The sequence below is a fragment of the Dermacentor albipictus genome, chromosome 5 (genome assembly GCF_038994185.2).
Source record: "Dermacentor albipictus isolate Rhodes 1998 colony chromosome 5, USDA_Dalb.pri_finalv2, whole genome shotgun sequence".
Classification (NCBI taxonomy): domain Eukaryota; kingdom Metazoa; phylum Arthropoda; class Arachnida; order Ixodida; family Ixodidae; genus Dermacentor; species Dermacentor albipictus.
The window spans coordinates 116,400,774-116,419,603 of NC_091825.1; the positions used below are offsets into that span (position 1 = coordinate 116,400,774).

Below are 18,830 nucleotides of genomic sequence, written 5' to 3' on the forward strand. Positions count from 1 at the left end.
CAAGCTGTGGACGAACAGCCGATTCGGGATGATGCTGTGGCAGCTTCTCGTGCTGGTCAGCTGGAAGGCACAGGTGCAGACCACGGGCTGGGACTGGGCGATGGCGGTGACGTCTTTCCTGCAGACAGCGCATGCGGCGAAGTTCTTTTGGCGAGAGGACTCTTACATGCAGTTCGAGGACGTCGTAGTGGACAGATCAGGTGAGTGGTATATAGTGGTGTTACGCGTTGGGAAAAGAGGACAAGGTCGTCGATTGTGAAGACGCGTACCCCGCACGTCCACCAAAATGCCACGGGTATAAAACCATTTACAAGATGTATATACAAGGCGTATATAGACAGCAGCCGAGAATCCCGAGAGGCTGTTCCCAATTCGTCGTCTTCACTATGGACAACCTTGTCCTCTTTTCTTACCGTAACAATATATGCAGATGCCCTTAAAGGAAGTGTGTTTGGAAAGAAGCTAGCCACCACGGTTTTGTGACGTCATTACACTGCCAAAAAGAAGTACTGCCCGGCGGGCGCCTACACGTTACGCGAGATGGAGCACCCCGACGGCACAGGCTGCGGATCATCTTACACCAAAGCTCGGAGCGGCTCACGCCCGCCCCACCCCGGCGGGAGCGCGCCATCGCACGCACTTAAGAAGTCTGGACATTCCGTTACGCGGCGCCGATAGGCAACCACCACATTTTGTAAAGCACATGCAAAGCCGAGGACATCTAAGCTCTTCTTATTAGTTGTGAACGCGAACGCATTAATGTCCAATTGAAGGCCGCTGAGTGGTTCTTCTGGGTTTTCGCCGCGAGTAACGTTTTTTCTTGAGTTTTGCTGCGGGGCGTACGTTATCGAGTTTTTCGATTAAATTGGTGCGTTTTTTGTACAGTTTCTACGTTAGCATGTTGGCTGTAGACTGGAATCATTTGTACGATATTGCTGAGGCGTCAAGGACTCCGCATGCCAGCGACCTCCTGCGCGACGAGACTGAGGGAGCAGCAGCGGCCACCAAGGCCGGCAGGCGCGAGCCGCAGCTAAGCACAGTCGGGGTGAGAAAGAGAGAGAAGGATACGGGCCGCGCGCCATCTATCGAGAGCGAAACGGCGGCAGCCGCAAGCGCGCGTCACGTGACTGCCTCGCCGACGCTGCCGACAACCCGCCTCGCCCCGACGCGTCGCGTCACCGTATCTGGTCTGTCGCGCCGCGTCGGTGACGTGGCGTCGCGGAGACGTCCTCTCCACTCACGCATCACCTGGCGTGCCAACGTTGCAGAAGGTGTTCCGATTGGCCCGTTTCTGCTCCGTCAAGGCGCGCTCTTAACGCGGCGTCGCAGCCAATGGGAATTTTAGGTACCGTTTCGCTGCTACAGACGACGACCTTTTCGCTCAGTGGGCCACTTGACGCTTTCGCATTTGTTTACTAACGAAGAAGCGTAAGTTGTTTGCTTACGAGGAAGTGTAAGTGGAAGCACTAGTTCTGCGTCCACAGATTGGCGTAGAGGAGTGGCAACGTGAAAATACTACTTATTGGGCAAAGTATACTAACAGAGTCTTAACGCACACTGGCTTTGCATTAGTCGGCCGTCTACTTATGCGTAAGTTTACAAGTTCGTCACAATAAGGCTCATAATTGAAAAAAACTAACACCTTTCGGGCGTAGGCAACGTATAGAATACGTCCCGTTTGCTTTACAGCAGATTTTATTAAAATAAACTTATTGCTATATCAGCCCCTCACAACAGGAGAGAAGTATCAGTGGGGCTTCCTCAGGTGTTTGCCTCACCTCAGTATCAGGTGTTTGCCTTCTGTGCCATATTTTATGTACACAGGGAGCAGCTATAGAACCTAACTTGTCCACAAATGATCCGAGAGTTGTAAGGAAACACACATTTATGGAGGCAACAGATTTGAAAAAGCAAGCCGCCGAATGCAAAAGCGTAAGAGATATATTCATTTTTAAACGCTGGTATGGCCCCCGTTCATGGTGCACCTGCCGGCTTTTTAACCAACATGCCGTGGACGTTAGGTTTGAGTGCAATCATTAGCATGAGTTTCTCATATGAAACAGGGAACCTTAATGTTTGTCGCAAGCCAAACGTGGAATACGCGGTTACCGAAATGAGCTCGAGTCAAAATCTTCGCTTCATGAGTTCGCAACATCGAAGATCTTTTCCGCAAATGGGTTCAACTGACAACGTAATTTTCGCATGACTTGAAGGCGTTTATCCCTTCTTTTACGCAGGATACTGCTCATCTTGGGGCTTTATCGCCTTCATGGGCCCGATATACGCAATTCCGAACTTCTTCATGGTGGACCACTGTCCGGACATGAGCCTGGTACTGGTAATGTTTATAACGACCCTGGGACTGACCCTGAGACTGCTGACTAACCGGTGCAAGCGCAAGAGGCGGCTGCTGAGGAATTCTCACTGCAACTGGAAATATGGCGATCTCCAGCGAGGGTGATCGGGGCAACGTACCGGGACAGCGCCGGCAAAGAAAACGCAGATCTGGTTGCTCCTGCTGTCAGGATTCTATAGTCGTTCTGCCGTCAGCCTGACTACGTCTTTGAGAATCCTCGCTCACCTCTGCTGGGCGCCGCCTGCCGGGAGGACAAAGCGGGGTGCCGTATTAGTACGCCGTCTTTCACGACGTGCCCGTTGGGTCACACGACCCAATAATTAAAGGACCTGTGCGCGGAGAAGTGCGGCCTGTACTGGAAGGACTATTGCTCGATCGTTAAGCACAAAATGATAACTTACCTCTGTTCAGCTGTGTAGCGCCTATGAAAATATGTGCTTATGCTTTTGTTTTGCATCTGATTTCACGTAGGTAGCGAAGAAATCCAGCAAGGGAGGCAGGCTCGAAACTGGCCACTGTTATCTTTTTTTTCTTTGTGTGTTTTATCCTTTGCAGAATCAGTGTTTTCCTACGCATTATCCACCCACAGAGTTCTGCCCTCGAAAATTCCTTTGCGTTGAAAACTTGGCACAGCTTTTCTGATTCCCTTGCATTTCCATCCTTTGTATGGAAACAAACCGTTTTTGTTGTCAATCTCATACGCCCCCACTGTGTTCTACTTTCAATTGTTCCTTTGTGTTTAGAAAGCTGACGCCTGTTCGTTGTTTTTTCTGTATTCTTTACATGCTCGTAACAGATAAGATTGCTTCCCGCTCATCACACGTGCACGTAAGCCCTATGCTTCCGACCTCTACGTTCTTATAAGTGGCATACGTCAAACTTCATTCATTCGGAGCGAGGTTGCTTACAGCACAAGTTTGCATGAGAAATTGGCGTTGTACGTCGTTTCCACGCAAGAAAAACCGGAAGGAAGACGTCGAGAGAAAGAGCTCTATACCAACGTTGAAGAGCTCCCGATAACTGTTCATTTGTACATTGTACAGCGATGGTGGCGTGTAGAAATGCGTTTTCATGGCTCAGGTAACACAGGTATATGTTTTGAATAAGAAACGAAACGCGACATGCTGAGGACAGAGTTCACAAAAAGCATTAAAGCCAAGCGCCATTTGTACGACTTGCGTAATGCGCTGACTTACAGCTCTGCATTAAGCTATATTCGATATATGAGAAAGAATAATTAGGGTAAATAAATAAAATTTCAAATAAAACAGAATGTAAGAGAAAACCACAATATATAGGGCAGCCTGTGATAAATACAATTTTAAAAATTCAAGAAATTTAAACAACTTTAAGAAAAGGAAGAAAACCAGCGACTAAGGAACTTTAATTCTGGGCGAGAAAACGTGAGCTAGGAGGATAAAACACATTATATATGAACTCAAAATTGCTAAGAAAGTCGGCTGACGTTGAAGAAAGTCGGCCGAAGTTTCACTCCGCGCTTCGCTCCGTTTGCAACGTGCCGCAAGAGACAGATTATCCGCGCCAGCTAACATACGGCGATATGAAAACACGTATAGAGCTGCACTCAAATTTCGCATTAGGGAGCATAGTAATCGTCGGATAATGTACATTCATTCCTTTTTCGTCTAAGAAAAATAGGACAACGGCATAGTGCGTTAAATATGGGTTGCTACCGACGTGTCGCGCCAACACCTAAGTAGATATAGCTTATCGTTGCAGAGTACTGGACCAGTTGGACAATCGTCCACTTTAAGAACTAAAAGCTCTAGGCCAATGCTCCGGAAGGACATCCGCGTTGAAGGCCTTACTCGCGCTATTAAGGTTCTTGCGGTCCACGGGGCTTCACGACAGACTCTTAAGAATGCCGCCCCCTACCGCTCTGTAGTGTACGCGCTTTGTTCGTGCTTGTCTCCCTTTCTTTCTATCTCCCCCTTCCACTCTGTTTTTCTTTTTATCCCCCTTAACCCTTCCCCCTGCGCAGGGTAGCCAACCGGAACTGCCGCTGGTTAACCTCCCTGCCTTTCTCTGCATTATTTTCTCTCTCTCTTACTCGCCCTCAGTACACGCACTCCAGTAACACTTATACTCAGTGCCGGCACGTAGCTGCCGTAAGCACGCACATAATGCGGAGGTCGTGGGTTCGCCTTTCACCTGTAGCAAGCTACCTTTTCGTCCACTTTCTTTCCTCTTATTTGTATACTTCAATTAAAGAGAAAAGTTAACGTATACCCTGCGATTTCCCTTGCTTCATCGCCTGTTGGCTTCCTGTGGCTGTAATTAACCGAAATTGGGACCCTTCGGTTCCCCTTCTTCTCGTTGAGTGGTGAAACTTAGTTATGCTCGATGGCACTACAGTGCGGCTGCTCCCGTCTACTCACCGGTATTGCGGTATTGTGGTACGCGTGCGACTAAGCATACCGAGCACAGGAACACCGGAGACGAACACCTGTGCAGCAGCGCTGGTGGCGCCATCTTTTAACTATGGCGCCAACTAAAGCATGCAAAAGTGCAGTTGCAACGACCATGTTCTGCTAATCTGCTGGCGCAAAAGTTTCAGAAGAAGCAATCGTCAGCGTATATTGAATTTTTCGTGCTTCTTCCTCTTCTGCGAGAACAATGACACAACACGAAAAACCTTTCTAGTGCGTTGTGGTTGAAGAAAGCTTCGCGAGAGGGCGCAACCCCAACTCTACCCATAAGCAGTCGATATAAGCAAGTAAGATGCCTTTAGACTATTGGTGGAAAAAAAGCAAAGAAGAAATTGATAAGACCGGATCCGTTACAGGCATAGGTAACTATGCAAAGTAGATATATAGTATTTAGAAAAAGAAGGAAAGGTTACGGGGACGTAGACAAACTGCTAGACTAATGAATACGTTTATATTACTTGATTAGTTAAAACAGGTTAGGTGACCAATTGTCGTCAAAGGAGATACCGACATCATCGTCGTCATCATCATCATCATCACCTGCTGATACTATCGACGTTTCGGGCATTCCGTAAACTGTGATCTGTTAGGTTCAAACACCCTGAATGTGGAAGTAGCAGTTCGCAAATACCACAAAAGCACTTGTCATCAGTACACTTGTTGTGATGAAGTACGGACAGGCAGAATGTTGCATATGCTAACGAAGATAACTTCGAACTATCCCAGTCGCAGCTGATAACCAGCAACGGCTACCCCGTAGAGGAATACACCGTCACTACCAGAGACTCTTACGTCATCATGATACAACGAATATCCAAAGGACGCAGAGAGACAACGGAGCAGCGAAGAAAGCCGATCGCCTTCCTCATGACTGGGCTTCTAAGTAGCAGTGCGGATTACGTGGTTAATTTGCCGGATCAAAGCCTTGGTAAGGTGGCCGCAGGTGCATAATTGCATGCCCGTATCTCTCAAAGCGCCACTAATGAAAATTATATATAAACCCTTAGTGCCAACATTACGCTTACAGACCGCCAAACAACTTCTAGAACCCGCGGAAACTGGTTATGTCATTGGATGACGTCACTCGAAAGTCAAGTGGCGGCGTGACATTGAAATTTTCGCAACAGCTTTCCGCGAAGAAGCACATTGATAAGTTATGGGGTTTTACGTGCCAAAACCACTTTCTGATTATGAGGCACGCCGTAGTGGAGGACTCCGGAAATTTCGACCACCTGGGGTTCTTTAGCGTGCACCTAAATCTAAGTACACGGGTGTTTTCGCATTTCGCCCCCATCGAAATGCGGCCGCCGTGGCCGGGATTCGATCCCGCGACCTTGTGCTCAGCAGCTTAACACCATAGCCACTGAGCAACCAAGGCGGGTAAGCACATTGATGCAACGCCTGGCGGAGGCTATGTAGTTTGGCCCCACAAAGCCCGGACATCATTCCGTACGTCAAAGAAAATTGAAGCAACTTGCTCACACGTATTTCTGAACACAGAGAGTATATCCGTATGAAGAAAACTGCGAAATAATAATTAAGTAAAGGGTAATGAGTATGGTGATTACATAATTAGTCATTCATTTGCTGAGCTATTCACAACCGAACACTTCCTGCAATATATCAAAAACGCTAGTATAGCCTGTACATTGGATTTACAGCACTAAATCAGAGTTTTCAGACATCAAATTCAGCGTATCAAAAATGATACGTTGGGCTTTGGGAAGTTAGCTACAGTTTCACAGTACTTCACTCATAAATTAGCAAAATTTATATCAATGACAACTTTTTCAAAACTTGTCTAGCACAAGAAAACAAGCGCAGTTTAGCCCGAAAGGCGAAGCATCGGTTGCGACAGCAAATTAGTGGCAAGCTACACGAAGTGGGGATAGTAATCTTATCAGCCGTATAAACATATAAACATAGGCATACTAATTAAATTAACAAGCACGTTGTCACGTGGGCACAAGCGCATATCTCACTCGATGACCGCGGAAACTCGCTGTGATAACGCCGGTGTTAGGAAGCGCGGCAGCTGCAGCGAGCGAAGTGACCTTCGTGCTGCGTCTCGGATCAACACGAACTAAGCCGGACAAGCACTGCGTCCGCCAGAGTGTGTCCCCGTCGCAGATGGCTTTCAAGACTGTGTCATTCGGGCCAGAGCACTGTCCAGTCCCGCTCAAAAGCATCACTGCCTTGACGGGCTGACAAAATATTTGACTGTATGTTCTAAGAAAGAAGGGAAGAAAGATACAGTGGCCTGGGAAGGCGCGCGCGGCTGCCCGGGCCGCGCATAAAGGAAAACATATCTGGCGCCGGGGGATCAGAGCTGCGCGCCTATTGACTCATGCCGCAGGCCACTTCCGCCATCATCAGTTGCACGCATCACTTGCGTTGTGCTGTATCCGAGGCACATGAAGCAATTTGAAATTCTCCAAGAAACGCCTGTGCAACGTTGCGCAAGGCTGGTGTGCAGGCCTTTGACAACGCTACGCGTCGCTTCCGAAAGCCACGTCGCTGCGTTTTTAACGACGCCGAAAAAGCATTCACGCGGAAAGTGGGCACGCGCCACAGCGAATAAGGAAGACGGCGGCATGATCGTAAAGCCATGTGTTGAGGCCACAACACTAACGACGACACGGTAAGCTATCAAAGCATGCTTCAAACCATAAGAGTGCAATTTCCTGCTCTGACACCCCATTCTTCATGGGATGATTTCCTTATACCCGCTATGCGTGAAGGAAGAGCGCGTGGCCGACACGTAATTGTGTCTTTGAAAAATTTGCGACACGTACATGTGTTTTAAAAAGCTTCTCCGCAATACTTATATGTACTGCGGTGAAATTGGATAGCAAGCGAAAAGAAAAATATTACCGGCAGCCGGAGGCTTCAGCTGCGCACCTGAGATAAAGACTACAACCGCGGCCCAGTGGTGTTTTCAGTTTTTATAACGTGTTGCTTACATTTAGTGCGCGCGCAAATTCTCACTTCACTCCATTGCAACGCATTGTATGCTTCAGCTCGGAAGCCTCAGGTGAGCACCTGATATAACAATACAGGCTAGAGGCGTGGCCAAGTGAGGTTTACAGTTTTTATAATAACGGGTTGCTTACACTGCGCATACGCGCAAATTCTCACTCGCTTCACTGCAATGCACTGAATGCTTTGCCGCATTACAAAGATGCATTTAGCCATCAGAAATTACCGTTTTTCCTTTGTTTTTCATAACTGAAGAGTGGCAGCAAGTTCAGTGTTTTAGTAGAGCTTCCCCCTTGGTCTGCGCTTTATTCCAATAAGAACCGACACAATTACGTGTTGACCACGCGCTTTTCCTTCACGCATACCGGGTATAAGAAAATCATATCCCACGAGGAATGGGGGGCCAGAGCTAAGCCGCACGCACGGCAGCGGGAAAGTGCTTATGGTTCGAACCATGCTTTGATGGCTTATGGACGCACATCTGCAAATATATGCGCGCTTCTCACTCCGCGTGACACGCACTCAGTCACTCTGTGTGGCGTCGAATTGTTTTGGACAAGGGCGCGCTCCGCGTAACGTGTGCGGTGTTAAGTCTTACCTGATTATACTAGCGTTCTCGGAAATGTACACTTTGAACTGCAACAAAAACATAAAGGACGTGCGCTGTCGGTGTTTCTTTTTTTTCACATTTGTTTGTGGACTGCCGTTCTCAAAATCCCGAGGAATACCTTTGTAAACAATGAAAGACAAGGTACGGGCAACTTTGGTGGTAGAGAAGTGGTTGGGTGTGCGTGGTTCAAAATTCTTTTTGGCGAAATTCAAGTTGCTTCACGTGCCTCGGATACAGCACAATGCAAGTTATGCGTGCTCCTATCAACAAACGTGCGTCAGTGTCCACTGCTGCACCGAGTTCACCGCGGCGGCAGCCCAGCGTCGGAGCGCAAACAAACTTGAATCTCGGAGGCAACGTCGAAGGCCGCGGCCCGGGGTGCCGCCATGATAGCGGAAATGGCCTGCGACGAAAGCGTGTTTTCCTTTACACGCGCCCAGGCCGCCCGGAGTAGAACGCCCCCTCCCCCCTTCACGTCTCCTACCCTCTTTCCAGAGGCTCGCGCGCGACGCAAGACGGCGCGCTTCCTTCCCGCTTCCCTCCCTTGCGTGCGCCAGATTGAGCCGAAATCACCGGCTCATAATCGCACGCTTCCACTGGCACATACAGCATGCGCGACCCGCGACGACCGTGTTATCGCCCTTGGACTTTATAGGGAACCTCACGACGACGGCAGAAATGCGCCTGGCATGTCCATATAACTGCTATCGCAATAAAAGAATGTGCCGCGAAATCTGCGGGCGCTTTCTGTTGGGCCGATTTTACTTATCAGCGATACAAGACCAACAAGCCCAATAATTAATACTTCTCGCGGAATGTACACCTGTGAGCAAAAGTATACGGACCAGGGATTTCGCGATAAAGCCGATTCTTTCATCTGCCTGTGAATGCAACTTGGAATTGAGGAGTGCAGTCTAAACTTGGCACTGCGAACTTTCCAGTGTACTCGTCAATTTCAGTTTATGCACGTTAATTACGAAGAAATTCAGTTTTTCGGCAACCCTGTGGTCCGTATACTTTTGCTCACGGGTTTATGTCATGTCACGCGATGGGACTATGTTCGCGGCAATTAGGCAGAAAGTCAGTGCCACTCAATAAATTTTGTCTGAAGCTAATTTTGTTGCTCTTAGAAACTTTGGTTTAATCTTACAAGTAGGCACAGGTAGACATCCGAAAGCGTAATCTACAACAGACGTGCTGGACCGAGTAGGAAGTGTCTTCTGAAAGTCGAGTCACATACATAGCAAACGGCTGCTAGACCGTTTTATTGTCGCTGTTTGTATCAAGTTGGCACATCCATCTGCTTAATGAACACTCGTGGACTGCTGTACGCGTTGTCTTTCAAAACACTGTCGTGCAAACCAGACAGTAATTCTGAATCAGTACTTGCTGGAACTAAGAATTGCGCGAGGTAAATTGGCGACTAATATAAAGGGCGACTGGAACACGTACGATGACAAGTGTCGTGCCTTAGGATATTCCCTGTCTGTTTCAGTGGCCATCTTTCGCTTTTGCAGTGCAGTAGGCCGGCTACGCTAAAGCTCGTTCCGCATGATGCGAATCTGAATGAGTTCTCGCACTTACGAATTCGCAGATGCGGCAAATGGGCCATCGGACCCTTCGTGCCAGCGATTTTTCGATTTTCGGAGTGCTGAACTTCTCCGCGGAAAACGCACATGCGGCAAGGATGGGGAGCCAATCACAACGTGGATCGTAGACGCGGCACTGTGACCTTCCCACTTAATGTTTGTTCCGATAAAGTAACGCGCTCAGACACAAAAAAAACTTTCACGAAAACAGTTTCTATGTTGCTTTGCTTTGTTCTTACCGTAACAAACTGACGCGAATAATAATTCAATCCTCCGCTAGGTGCTCGAAAGTGCCAAAAATCGCAGCTGCCGCGCTGGGTGAATGTGAAACGGCAATGCGAAGTTCGCATCTGCGGAAATCGTAGCGGCGAAAAACGCAGCGTAAGCTTTGCGCGGCGTGGACCGGGCTTAATAGAGTGGGGTATAATTACGTCTGGTCTATTGTTGCCGCGATTCTAATTCGTGGAACTATTTTGCAGGAAACAAGATTAAAGTGTATCAGGGATACCATGCAGTGTCCATGCGCAGACTATATTCCAGTTGAAACTAGTTGGTCAGGGTTGCCAACAATGGTTACTAAGGCGCAAGGAAGACGTACTTGATATATATAAGAACAGGAAAGGAAGAACGGACTGCCCTTTAGGCACTTGAAAAACCATTTCTTCGCAGGAACGTTCATGTGTTTTCGGGGATAAGTGAGACCTGGTCTCAATATGCCTTCAGGTTTCATCCTAGCAGACAACGGCTTTGATGTGTGGTTGGGAAACGTCAGAGGTAGCACTTACTCAAGCCACCGCCGCCTCAAGAAGTGGCAGAAAAAGTACTGGGATTTCAGGTAAATCAACTCTCGGCTTGTTGTAGTCCGATATTAGAGGTTTGACGCTACGCGCCACGCCGGATATTTTGGATGCAGGGTGTCCACCAAGCTGACGTTTCCAAATTCCTTGAGTTTTCCAGGTTTTCCCTGAGTACCTTTGCAAAATTTTCTGAGTGACACAGAACTTTGTTTTATGTCAAGGCGGGCTAGGGGGCACCATGTCGCCAGGTGCTGCCACTCTCTAGTAAGCAGTAAGCAAATAAAACGACTTAATGCAGTTTTTATAATAAGGAGTAGTGCTTATTTTAATCAATAAGGAAACAGAAATGGGAGTGCGGGGGGGGGGGGGGGGGGAATAGCGAAATGTTCAGCAAATAAAACACCTGCGAAAAAAAATGGTAGAAGCTATTGTGAATCGAGTCGAACGTTCTCAATTACGAATAAAAAGGAGATGCATACAGAAGCAAATATTTTCGAATATGAGCTATTTCTATCGCCTGATTAAAAGCTCATTGGGTATGATATCCGAACTCTGTCACAAGTGAGACTCTCTCTCAACAGCTGTGAAAGTGCACGCGAATGCATGCGTGTATAACTTAGGCATACATACTGCGTCACGTGACAATTGCCCCATCCTACGCTTGCTATGCTTCACCGCAATACTTTCGCGCACGCTTCACCACGTAACAGTACTGTAATAAGGCGAAGATAACTTTCAGAAACCGGGATTATGCAACGCGCCGTGCTTTCCGAGCTTCGAAGCTAATAGCGAGGACCACAAAGCCGGAGTCGCATTGCTAAAAGTGGCGACTTCTTTCAATGAAAAACACGGCACCGAACGGCAAGAAGCTTAACAGCGAACGTCGAAGCAGCTAGGCCTAGGGCTGCCGCGGTGGTGGCACCTGCGGCTGCAAGCGGACCGCGTGCGAGAGCGCCGTTCGAGGCGGCGAGGTAATCAAAATGGAGACAGTGGTGGCTTTGTTTGATTAATGCGATTTTGGACCTGCGGTCATGGCAAAATATCCCAAAAATCGGACGGCGAAGGGTTCTTGCGTCCGAAATTTCAGAGGTTCTTATGCGTTGACTCTAGGCGTACGTGGTGGTGCCGAGAAGCTGTCCGAATTATCGAGCATCCGGAAAGTTGGTCGCTGACTGTACACTGGCAACTCCTCCAGCCGACGACACGGCGTCAAAGTTAGACTCGTTACGATTCCTCTTTGTTACTCCAGCCAGACTCACCGCGAATTTCGTTCCCTTTAAAAAAAAAATACAGCTGATTTTCCCTGATAGAAGCGCAACTTCCCCGAGTTTTTCCTGAGTGTTTCCAGGCTATTCAAAATCCCTGAGAATTCCCGGTTTTCCCGGTTGGTAGACACCCTGGGATGCCATCATGATCTAGCTTGACAGCATTTCGCGCATGCGCATCACGGTTTACGGGGTCAGTTTCACCGTTTAAAGGTCGTCTCCCACGCGGCTTTGAGTACGGGCTACGGCGACATTCTTTCATTGTGCGGCTGATATCCTGGCGCATCGCTGCCCGTTCTAAGCACACCGGGTAACCGGGCTCAATGCACTGTAAAAGCTGGCATGGACGGATAAGCTGCCATTTCAGCGAAAAGATTCGCTGAGCGTAGTAGAAGTAAAGTTATGGTCAAGGTGTTCGTGACGTTAATATAATGTTGAATGAAGACATGCTCCCGTGCGCAACCAACAGCGCCAGCTTTCTCTCGCCGCGCCTACTCTGCTTTGAGGATCGATCTACGAATACGCATGCATACACGCTTTTTAAGTAGACTGAAGTGACCTTTAAAGGCATGTCATTACATTCTTGCACGCCACCCCCCCCCCCCCCTCCCATAACAGCCCTCACCCCGACGCGCTCAAACGCGGCTGCGACTAACTGAGAGAATTATGCCCTGCACGCCGTATACCTAATCCTAGATGGCGACAAAATAAAAGGATCTTTGTCAATGTGGAATATTGCTCTTTAGTATTTACCTAAGTCACATACCTTGCGCTTTAAGCACATGCTGCTACCACAAAAACGCCCTCGCATTGATTCATCTTGTCTTGATCCTCTCGCAGCTTTGACGAAATAATCAACATCGATCTGCCAGCGCAGATAGGCATGATCCTGGAAAAGACCGGGAGTCTTTCTCTGCTGTACGTTGGGTGGTCTCAGGGAAGCCTTATAATGTTTGGGTTACTTGCGTCGAAACCGCGATACAACGAGAAGGTAAACATTGACTGAAAGTGCCAGCACCGTGACTGATTTCTAACTTATCGTTACTTTACGCAGCCATGCAATAGGAGTAAGCATGCGTGAAAAAGTTCTCTGAATTGGTGAGATCATGAGATGCCTTCGTCGACGCACGACGTTGGTGCTCATCGCTTGGCCGCCGGCCTTATGTTACGTAATATGCGGGAGGATGAGTTTTACGGTTTTTTTTTTTTTGAAGGTGGGCTGTGTCAGATGGCATAATTCTTGTCCTTGAGCTGGATAATTCGAAGAGGCGGACATTACTACTAGCACAAGTAATATAAACATATATTTAACTAATTAACACAAATCCACTTATTAACTTTCAAATTAAATACTTTACGGCACATACTGCAAAATACTAATTGTAGCCGGCGAGCTTGCAAGACGTATTCACCTTAAATGAATTTCCAGGAGGACACCAGTTACTAGATATCATTTACCAAAGTGTGCGACGAAATACATTGGCGTTCCAGTTACTTGTGTGCTTCAATGCATAAAAGAGATTTTTGTTACAAAAGCTAAGTGGAACAACACTGCAGTTTCACGGTGAGCTTAAGGGCGCATATCTACAAACTGCTGTCATTCTGAAAATTCAATCCAGGTGGATACAGCAAATTCCAAAAACAGTGCAAAAAATACGCATACACATAAAGAAGAAGGTGGATACACCTTGCAAATTCACCAGCTAAAATTCTCAAAGTGAAATATGTGCCTTAAATATTTAAGAAGTTAATAAGTGATATTTGTTAATTAGATGAATACGTGTTTTGATTCTTCTTGCAAGGAAAGCCCGCCTCTCTGAATTCGCTCAGACCACGCTCAAGGACTATAGAATTATGTAACCTGCTAACTGGATGAGCAGTATCCAGACAAAACCCGGCAGCCTTACCTTGCGATTAGTGCGGCTAGCCATAGTAGGGCCATGTAGCAAGCACATGCACAGCTCTTCAGACTTATGGGGTTCAGAAAGGTGCAGCTCGAGGCATGCACTCGCTGTAGGCGGAAGACAGTGTAGACGAACAAATGTCCGAGCGATACAGAATGGGATCGCTGTACGAGGGGAAAACGTGTGCGCAACTTGCACTGTTCCAGTGATGCTAGAGTCAGTCTGCTATAGGAGGTGCCTTTGCTCAGCTCTACCCAAGGCCATGACAATCGCGCGACTGAGAGAGAAGTGTTCAGTTTTCACCACAACAAGCCTAACGAGATCGGTCCACTAGACCTCCAAGCCTGGAGTGACAGCAGAGTGACAAACCAACTGCTGCCTTTTCCCGTTGCGGAGGGAAAGAAAAAAAAGTACCAGTGACGAAAAAATAGGCAAAAAACCCGCGCAAAGGCTACGATGCGCACCAAAATAACCGCCAGCACACTTTCCTTTTGTAGATTTTTTAATGGCATCCGTTCTTGTATCTACAACATTAAAGTGAATGTTGTGCTGAACATTTTGGGAAAGATGGATACATTTGTCAGTTACACTGGAAGCATAGCACGGTAAGGACGATCAACAAAGACTAGATAGGACAAGCGCTTGTCTTGGCTAGTCTGTCGATCGTCCTTACTGTGCTATGCTTCCAGTGTAACTACGTATTACCAACAAGTCCAAGCCTATACTCTTCTGAAAAACATTTGTCAGCACAGCTTGGTGGGAAGTAGGCATAATTGTTAAGCTTAGGAGAATCCTAAAGGGATGAGCCTGCTCATGCATGCAAGTGCCTGCTGTGTTCTTTAAAGAGTATGGGTGCTGTCCACTGGAATTGTGTGTGAGTACATCACTGCAAGAACTTTACATGTCAGTTAGTGGACTGCATTTTCTGGACAAACATTGATTCAGAGGGCGACGATCATGCATGTGTGATGACACACGCCTATCAGAAGCTGTGTGGAGGAGACAGTAAATTGCAGAAGTCAATGTGACATGTGCCCATTCCTTGTATCATTTGCAATTAAACTGTGCGACCTTAGAGTCAGCATTCCTGTACTCTTACTTCATGGTCCTTCACTTCTAATAGCAATGCAATCAGCATCATTTTTTCCCTAACAGCAATGCATGCACATCTGTATGTGAAGCACCAAGGCTCTTTTGATACTGCTGCACCTTAACAATGTTCATCACCATGCTCAGCAGATTGATTTGACAATGATGAAAATGGTCATTGTCAGTGTATCAAAAAGAGTACCAGACAGCGCAAACTCAGTTTCAAGCGTTTAGCTGCTGTTTTGGTACTCCCAGTAGCCTCTATGTGTACATCCCATTGCAGCATCTTCTTTTTCGGACCTTTTCACAAAACCAAAGATGACCTCCATGTCAAGGAATGTATGGCTGCTTTATTATCAATGGTAGACGAAGTGGCACACCATTATAGAAACAAAAGGGCAATGTCTCTGTCTTTTCAGTCCTCGCCTGCAGGGATGGCGTCTTCCAGTCGCCTCACGAACTTCACTCGCAGCTCAAAAGTAGAGTCACCTTTCAGTTGGTCATGAACGAAACAGGCGACCACTTCTGTCTGAACCTGAAGCACAGACAACGAATGCACGGTCAAAACGAGATCACAGTGTTTAACGACCCAAAGAAACATGTTGCAAAATACTGTTTCTGTCCGATTAGGCTGTATATTTGGAAAATGCACCTTTACAACGACCCAAAGAAACATGTTGCAAAATACTGTTTCTGTCTGATTAGGCTGTATAATTGGAAAATGCACCTTTACAATTTTTATCGCACATTCTAAGCCACCTCTCTGCATTGCTTGAAGTAACCGATGAGTGGTGTGTAACCCACATCGACAATGTACAGATGTTCAGTGTTAAAGGTGCTCTAAAGCACCGTGAGCTTGAAAATTTGTTATGTAGTGGCAGCTGTGTAGCAATATACAATGAACATACACCAGAAAAAATTTTCTATATGGTGCTACAGTTACTACAGGAATTTGATAGAATATGCAGCTGCCACCGTTTCTTGCTCACCTTTGCTGTCCTTCCCACGGGCTCTCTCTCCTTGTCGCATACTTTACCGTACTGTATGCATCCGTGATTCCAGCAAAAGCTTATGGGACGCACCAGTTAACCAAAGCAGGGAACCAGAAGAACGTCTCCTCCATTGTCTGCCCCTGATTGCCCACTCCGTGAAAAGGGGATTTGAATTTGTCTCATGTTCGCCTATGATGATGTTTGGCTAAGAAGGCTTGGGAACTTCCAAATAATTTAAGAAGGACGGACTCAACACAAAAAAGGGCAAAATGCAATATCAAATGTGCTTGGTCTTAACTGAAAAAATTTGAAGCTCCTCTGGCAAGTACAGAGTAAAAATGTTGCGTATCCTACACATTTCCACAATGTTTGACTTCAGTGAAAGATTTGTGGTTTATTAGCAAAGTCAGCAGAAATTGCAACTCACCGTTTCAACTGCTCCTCTGGCTTATTAGCTGAGTCAGCAGAAACTGCAACTTACCATTTCAAGTGCTCCTCGAATCACTCCAGGAATGATGTTGCTGTACTTCAGGGTAGCATGACTCTCAGGCAACTCTACAAATTCAGTGAGTGGATTGCTTTCAAGAATAAGAGAGAACTCGTCTCCTGCTGGGCTCCAGTTAGTGATGGAAGGACTTATGCCCAAGTACATCTTGAAGGCCATCTGTGAAAAACACCGAGGTCACTCTAAATACTAGACAACCTATTGCTACATTTTGATGATTAGAGAGAACACCTTGACTGCAGTACTGAACAAAATAATCTCTGTTGTCAAAGTTTCGACGTGCCAAAATGTTCAGCTGATTAGCATTGGAAATGTAAGCATGTTTACTATGTAGTTTCACATCATAGATAACATTTGAAATGGGCTGCAAGTCTGGAATAACATTAGGCAGCTCACCACAAAAGCAGCATGAGCCTTCAAGTCAAGATAAGGTAATATCTGTTAACAACACATTTTTAACTCATTGACTTCACTTGTGGGTCAGTAAAATGGTATGTGTGACGTAAATTCAGTGAAATGCCAAATTATTGCAAATCGGGCAAGTTACAAGGTATTCACGATGGTCAACGCATGCAAGCACGAATACAAGATCATGGAAACACGAGACAAAACGTTTCCTGGCCATGTATTTGTTTTTGTGCGCACATATTGTCATGTGTACAATGCCAAGTAGTCAAACTGAAGTAGAACCCTCGCAAATGTTTCAGACATTGTTTAGAGAATTTCTCTCACAGAACAAAAAATCAAGATCCACTACAGTTTATGCATAAGCAGGTGGCTGTAGCTGAAGTACAGTGTATTAGAATATGTGACCAGGCTATCAATGCTCCAAAGACCATCAATGCTTCAGAGCGGCAGATTGTGAGAGATTTTGTAGAGAATGCCTTAGTCAGAATTAGCATAGTGAAGGTTTTTTTTAATGAACACTGAAATCTCACTATTAGCACTTAATAACAGCCTATTTACTTGTCCTTGTGCTACACTTTTCAGTAGGAAGTTGTGATGAGGGCTGCAAAGTCTGTGTGCGTGCGTGTTATTACTGGCCCTGTCGACAAACGAAACAAATATGTCAAGTGGCATTCAATGAACCTCGCATGACCATAGTGAAACAATATTTTTGATATCCGTAATAGAAAAAAAAAAACAAAGCGAGACACTTAGATATGATACGATTTGACCGCGACTACAACATACCTGAAGTTTTTCAGCAGTGTCTCGAAAGTCGTAACACCTGCCCACATTTGTTCGCGCCAGGAAATCTTCAATCAGCCTAAGTCCTATGTTGTAGCCCCTGCAAAATAGCGCATGAATATTTATGCCGCATTTTTTTCTCAAGCAGCTCTATTCATGGTCTATAATAACTAACGTAAAGAATGCACTCAAGCCATGCTTCGTCAAGGCAGCTTACAGTAGTTAAACTTTTTTAACAGAGCTACATCATTTTAACCAAACTCGCACAAAGGACCAAGAAAGACGGAATTATATTTATACGTAACACACCAAATACCGTGTTTGATTCAGAGGCACCAACACACTGCGAACTACAGCACCTGTGGTTCCCCCCACCGACGTCTCCATACTCACATTCTGTCCAACTGCTTGTTAACTTCCTCGTCGCTCTCATAATCCTTCAGCATCTGAGCCACCAGTGAGCCATAGGTAAGTGTGAAGAGCTCGGAGCTCTAAAAGTAGGGAATGAGAGATGAAGCATCCAGTTATAGAGAGGCAAAATTCAAGGAACGCTTCCGCGACCAGTGTCCCTCCCCCTTTCTAAGAGGAGCACGAACAAAACTTTGCGCACACAGAACGCCAAGACGCGAGGCGGAAGTATAGTGGTCACTTAGAAATCAAAGAAGGCAGTCCGTACCACTTTCTTGGGATCTGCACTCCGCACAGTTTGTCGAGACATCGTTCAGTCGGCTGGGAAAGTGTTGAGATCTCACAGTATGCGCCGACTACACTCGATGCCGGTGAAGATTTCAGGGAACTGACGGCGCAACGAATTTCTGAAATGATTTCGCAGGTGACACGGTTTGACACCACAAGCGCTGGAGTTCATAAAACTATGGCACTCGCAATGTAAACACAACACTCCCCCATGCTTCGAGCGTCAAGTTTCAGCAGTTAGCAGCCGATCGCCATTAGTGAACGTTGTTTCACCGTCTGGCCGCTAGAAAGATACTGCAACAGATGATTCAGACATAAATTTCTGCAAACATTAAATAATAAAAGCAATAAATAACCAATTTTTGGATTTTGGGAGTTTATAAAGCGTAAAATTAGGCAGGGCACAG

The 18,830-nt window shown here is 46.5% G+C and overlaps 1 protein-coding gene across 1 annotated transcript in view; it reads right to left on the reverse strand.

Annotated features, from left to right (window-relative positions):
- Bet3 (blocked early in transport 3) overlaps positions 1-18,731 on the reverse strand; it is a 59,756-nt gene extending 41,025 nt beyond the window's left edge. Inside the window, exons 1-4 of the mRNA XM_065449348.1 lie at positions 18,404-18,731; positions 18,121-18,218; positions 17,731-17,827; positions 16,513-16,695 (exon numbers count right to left, since the gene is read on the reverse strand). Coding sequence (XP_065305420.1) covers positions 16,513-16,695; positions 17,731-17,827; positions 18,121-18,218; positions 18,404-18,445 — 420 coding nt within the window. The 5' untranslated portion in view covers positions 18,446-18,731. The remainder of the gene's footprint in view (positions 1-16,512; positions 16,696-17,730; positions 17,828-18,120; positions 18,219-18,403) is intronic.
- Positions 18,732-18,830: the final 99 nt, after the last annotated feature.